At 42.1% G+C, this 6,400-nt stretch overlaps 1 protein-coding gene across 1 annotated transcript; it reads right to left on the reverse strand.

Moving 5' to 3' along the window:
• Positions 1-670: 670 nt before the first annotated feature.
• Positions 671-1,550, reverse strand: LOC139660416 (zinc finger protein 586-like). The gene is made up of 2 exons (XM_071538560.1): positions 1,541-1,550; positions 671-1,098 (listed from the first exon to the last, which is right to left on the reverse strand). The coding sequence occupies exons 1-2, from the start codon at positions 1,548-1,550 to the stop codon at positions 671-673; spliced, it is 438 nt and encodes a 145-aa protein (XP_071394661.1).
• Between the last annotated feature and the right edge of the window lie 4,850 nt (positions 1,551-6,400).

Consider the following 6,400-nt stretch of genomic DNA (forward strand, 5'->3'; position numbering starts at 1 on the left):
CAATGAAGAAACCCATTAAGTGTTTGTGGAGCACCTCACAGACCCATTCACTGTCAATGGAAAGGGGCAATGCCCTGCTCACTGTCAATAAAGAGAAAGTTAGAGCACCATTTACTGTCTGTGGAGAGGAAATCTCAGAGGCCCTTGCAGTCAGTGGAGAAACATAACATTCCATTAATTGTCAATGGAGAGAAAACTCAAGTTTCCAGGTGTCCAGTTCATTGTCAGTGCGGGAACATGGAGCCAACACAGCTAGTGGATGCTGGGAGGAAGGACAGGATCTTGTATTTAAGAGTATGAATATCATCAGATGCTGAATGGAAGGCTAGGGCATGGTGGATGGATGGGTGGGTGAGGGGGGTTGGAGCGGGGGTGCCGCAGGACCTTAGAACAAGTTGTAAATGCACAGCGATTTGCCGATATTTGCTTATTCATACTGGTCCACTGGTTATTTCAGGTGCTTTTGCCTCAGTTGTTGGAGCCACAGACTTGCCCCTCTGCAGATATTTAAAGTCTTGAGGGGACGACGTGGTCTGGTGTTGCTGTCTGGTCAGGGCGGTCCACTTTTAGATTTAAGGTAGCGCCACTGCTCCAGACTGTTTCAGCACAAAGTCTCCCCTGTGCGGACGCTTGGCGGAAAGGGCCGTGAGACACCGGTGAGGTGGGACATTCAAAGGAAAGGTCTTGAGGGGATGGTGAGGAAGGCGGAGGAAGATCCCCGGGACAGAGGCGGGCTGCTCCAGTGCACCTTCATGTGGTGCCTCAGGTTGGACCTGGAGGAGAAGCGCTTGTCACACTGCTGGCAGGAGAAGGGCTTCTCCTTGGTGTGGATGCGGCGGTGGCAGACGAGCGCGGTGGAAACCCGGAACGACTTGCCGCAGTCGGGGCACTGGTAGCGTTTGGGCTCGGTGTGGATGCGCCGGTGGTTCTTGAGGGACATCAGGTTGGGGAACTCCTTCTGGCAGGAGTTGCAAAAGTAGGTCCCCGTCTTGTGGCTGTTCTTGTGGTTCAGCAGGGAGCTGGCGTGGCGGTAGGACCGGCCACACTGGTTGCACACGTAGTTCTTGGTGCTGCTTGTCGAACTCACCGGGCTCAGATCTGGGAGAAGAGAAATGTTTTTTTAATTAAAATCAACTCTGATTCAACTTGGAAATACAACAGGGATCCGGACAAACAAAACAAAAAAAGCAAGATAACGGGCAGTAAGTAGGAAACCATGAATCATGTTACGTCTAAAAAACCTGAAACAGACATGCAAACCAAAGTCATTCTTTTACAGTTTTCTACCCTTGTTCCCATATCGGGTGCACTAGTGTCTTTTTCCCACATGGAGTTGTGCCAAATGTACAAGAATGGCGTCATATGGGTCCTTTATTGCAAAGCATGATGTCCATTACATTTAAATTTTAGGCATTTCACCTGCGCACTTATCCAGAGTGACAATTACTACAACAGTAGAACAAGCTTAAAAGTCCTAGATCATCAAACATTACAGGAAACCAGTAGTAAGGAGTGCAAGGGCCAAAGGTCCAAAGCACACTTGCACCCATCTGACGCATTAAAAAACATTTACAGTGGCAGATGGAGGAAAAGGAAAAACCAGAGTAACGGTCATGGAAAGGCCTCAGGTCTCAGGAGATCCTAGAGCCTCTGCAGCCATGAAACAGGTTTAGCGTCCCCACTCAGAATAACACAATGGACCCAATTTGTTCCCGACTGAACACCACATTAATGACTGGTATGCCTTTGAAAAGGTTACAACAACAGAACAATAAAAAAAATATTTTTACATGTTTTTTTTACCCCCCATAAGGCCGTCTGTGTAGGTCCGGGTTAGGGTTTAGGGTTTCCGCTGATTGGATTGGACCAGTATGACCGATGGATTTTTCTGGATTTCATTACTTTTGCTCATACCTCAGATCCTCTGACCTTAGATTACATTTGGGGAACCAGGGGCCTCACGCAGAAAGGGTTCTTACACACAAATGATGAGCTCATGTACCAAATCCAATGTTGCAGTTCATGAAAATTTTATCTGGATGCCGATAGGCTACATCTATTTCACCATTTGTTTGTATAACCTCAAATGATGAAACTAATCTGTGATTATCAGAGGTATGAATGCCATAGATATATTAGATATATTGTATTTATATTTATAATTTATAATATTTTTTATATTTAGATAATATTTTTATCTGCACTGACATGATCGTACAATGGGATTAAAGATAAAGTCAAAAACCATTCCTCTAAATGAGCCCCCAGAGCCGGCTGTCCCAGCAGAAGCTGGGAGAAGTTTTAGGAATGGCATCCAGACAGACCTCTCCTATTACTATTTGCATCTCTAATTGGCTGCCATTTTGCACCCCTCCAACGGTGCATTTGGTTTAATTCAGCTGGGGACACAAAATGGTGGAATAGGGTAGAATAGTGTACATCTAATTTGCATTTCACAAAATTACCAGTTTTTACATTCCTGGCCAGTGTTGGGGTTGAGTGGGGAAACAAGTGAAATTTTAACTTTAATGTCAACCATAAATGTTGATGTCCAATCCATGATGATCTAACTAGTGATTAATCTTCAAACAAAATCAGGTGGATTACTGCTTCAGTTTACATTTGGAACTGACTGAGTCAAAGGTTATTAGACCCCAAGACTGGCAGCACAGTGTTCAGAGCAGCAGGATACACAGCACAGTACAGTACAGTACAGTACAGTACAGTACAGTACAGTGTGTCAGCATTCAACAATGTCAGATCTTTCTCAAACACAAATCTTTATTATGTGCACATGCAGAAAGACACTGGTATGGAAATAAATAAAACGGACACAGAGAAGGCAGCGTGCAGCACAGCAGAGGTTTGTCTGAACGGACTTTGATCTAGAACCTTCTGGAAGGAGCCAGACTCACTTCATGTCCTGTTTACACCTGGCTTTAAAATCTACAAGATGAAACTGGTTTGTGTCCAAACAGGCACCAAGACACAAGTAAACAGTGAGTTTCATTCCGGACTAATGCTCATTACTCAATATTTAAAACAAAATTAAACTGCTATACTTTTGTAAGTGAAGTGCTTATAACAGCTTATAACAGCACAAACTCTTAAAGTATGAATATACCCAAGAATTCATGAAGCTTGGTATCCTTTCTGGAGAACCTTGATATATTTTCTATCTGCATCATGAATAAGAACCAGATATAACTTCAACCCAACAGGACATTAGGATTGGAAACAAAACACTCAACACAACCGGTTAGGAAAATGCTGATGACAACACAACTAGAAGCAGCTGAAACAGAAAACAGGCCTTCCCCAAAATCACAAGTATGTGAATTTAATATTTCCATGTTAACTCAGAAGACTGAGAGACTAGCTGAGTTCTCCCTCCAGGCTGAGCCGATCAGTCAGAATAAACGATGAGCACATCCAAGCTGTGGAGCTTAGACAGATCCTGAAGGGAGTGACACAAGGGCAGCAGAGATACTGCAGGGAGAGGCACTGGCAAATCATGAGCCTGGAATTATAAAGTTCTGTATCTGGGTGAAGTCCAGGTCTGACATACGGAGCATCCCAGAACTGGATCTGTCTACATCAGTGGTTCTCAACGTGGGGTCCGGGGACCACCAGGGGTCCTTGAGGGCATTCCAGGGGGTCCCCAGCAAATTGATTAAACTTAATTATTTTGTCATCTGTTATTTTGTCACTGTTATCTCTCTACCTACAGTACAGATAGTCACGGAATTCTATACAAAATCATATCTGACAATAAAAAATATTCTCAGATTTGGGTCCGAGAGACAAAATCTCATCAAATGGGGGTCTGTGGCCCTAATGTGGACTAAATTAGGGGTCCTTGATATGAAAAAGGCTGAGAACCACTTGTCTACATATTGAACCTGAAAAGGTTCTTTAAAACAAATACCACCACACAAGCCGAAAGTAACATTCAAATATCATGAGTATACGGATAAATCTATTTTGATTAAAAAGGCAGATTGAACTTTTTAATTCCACGCTCATGAAATGGAACAAAGTCAACATGGGAAAGGCCAGACACACAGACTGAACCGAACCAAGGAAAACCTATCAAGAACAAGGACTGATGGGAAAATTGCTCATACATGTTGCCAGTGTGTCACTACCTTAAAGTCTGTCACATGGCAACTTTTTGGTCTACATGGCAAGGCAACAAAACATTTACAGTAGAATCTATCTGGGCAGCAAGAAGTTGCCATTCAGTTAACCAACGTTGCCCTACAAGGTTGAACAGAAAGTTGCCCAGTGTGTCACAGGCCTGATGCATAAAAGACGAGGCTCTATGAACCAGAAGTGATCTACAGATTACTCATCAACACAAAACAAAGCTGTTTATAGGTCAAACTCTGTGATATTAACCAGGCAGTTAGATTCCCTCTGTGTGTCCAGTAAGCATCCTGCTGAACAACAAATACACCGTACATCACATTTCATATTATCAGACTCAAAGGTTCCTCTGTGATATGGGATATTATCTGTTTTCTAGATTTTATGGAACAATCTGACGGTTAAATCTCATCAAGTTCATTTTTGTCCAGCTCAACTTTCATCCAAAGACAAGATGGAATAATTCGGTGTGCCTTGGTACCGTTCTCTCAGAGGTTTGTCTCTGTGCCAAAAGCACTGAGAATCTGCTCAAATTCTTGTCATTTTAACCTTAATGGAGTTTAAGGCTGGACTTTAATCCAGCGAACACTGTGCAAACTTTGCGTTGCTGAGGTACTTCCGAGGCGGCACACCAAATTACTGCTTTCTTTTCAAATGTTTAAGATCATGAGGAAAGTGTTTGACATGAAGCTCATTAAACTGAACTGTGACCAGTGAAACGGCCAAAACTCAAGCCGTCGCCTTCAGATCAGCAGTACGCATAGGGCTGGGCGATAATTCAATATTATCGTTTATCGTCTTTCAGTGGAATCATATCGTGATGATATGAAGATATTTTAATATCTTGTCACACATTTCTGCTGTCTAAATTGATGATGACAAGCAAATTTTGCTTAAAAACTCTGATAAAATGAGGTATGGTAGGAATATTATTTGAATATTTCTGTTTTGTTTGACATCACACCTAACATTACCATTCGATTCACTGAGATGAACATTCATTTGATTATTTAACGTGATTTTGCAAACACGAACCATATCGTGATATATATTGATATCGAGAAAAATCCTTATGATTATCGTATTGATTTCAACCATATCGCCCAGCCCTAAGTACGCATCCTCACAGCAGTTTAAAACTTTACACATTACTGAATGTCTCAATGACTGACACAAACATTGCAAAAAAAAAAAAAATCAAGACCCTGCAAATGAGTTTACATAAATGTAGAGAAGTATGTTTAACCTTGATAAGACAGTTCAACATGTTACCAGTCCTATGTGACTCCCCACATCAGCTCAGAGACACTTTAAAGAAAAACCTCACAACTTTGTTCCAGATCTGAAAACATCTTTAATCTGCAGAGCAGGGAGGGTTCAGTCTTCTGCAGGCTGGATGTTTGGGGTCATGGGGTCAAAATTGGGAAGTTACAGTTACAGGACAATCTCTAACCATCCAAACTTAAACACTGTTGAAGAAAAGATAAAGAGTCAAAACTCTGAAAATGTTTTTTTATTCTTAAAATGGGAGAGGAAAGTGTTAACCTTCCCTTTAAAAGGGCTAGTTACACATCTTACAGTGAAAAATTGATAAGCTCCTGCACTACTGAAAAAAAATGATTTTTCGGCTGCTGGCAAGTGCAAGAAAACCCACTGCTGCAAAGTATTGATCCCTCCTGCACACCCAGTCTGTAGAAAGAGAAGAGCGAACCTGAAGAAGCAGGAGGGGGAACTTCTAAACTTTTCATCTCATGTAAAATAAGGAACTTTTTTCTAGAGATTTGGTGTGCAGCAACAATTAATACTTTGCAATCTGACCGATTCTTTTCAGTTCCCAGACAGGCGGACTAGAGCAGAGGCTGCTAACTTTTCCATGGCAGCATCTACTGTGAAAGGTTCATTTGGTTCAAAACACACCCAGCACACGTCATCAGTCACAGTAAAGGTAATCAATCAACATCAACTTGCCCAAATCAACACCAATAATTCTGATTATTTTAGCTTGTGGTGAAAATCATTAAACCAAAAACATATATCATGACCCATAGTTTTTATTTTTTCGCCCCCATATCCTTCACTTGGTAACTCTGCTGATACAAACTACAATAGCCATTTTGCCCCCCCCCCCCCCGGCTGGGACCCAACAGAGGGTCACAACCCATAGTTTGAAAACCACTGGTCTAGAAACTGTAGTGTGTTAAATCTCTGTGTAGCTCTGGCAGTGTCTTGGGTTGTGTCTCTTCCTCCATGA

This window comes from Centroberyx affinis, unplaced genomic scaffold (genome assembly GCF_046629955.1).
Source record: "Centroberyx affinis isolate AG114_WGS23_722 - 3 ecotype Tasmania unplaced genomic scaffold, CSIRO-AGI_Caff_v1 ptg003287l_1, whole genome shotgun sequence".
Classification (NCBI taxonomy): domain Eukaryota; kingdom Metazoa; phylum Chordata; class Actinopteri; order Beryciformes; family Berycidae; genus Centroberyx; species Centroberyx affinis.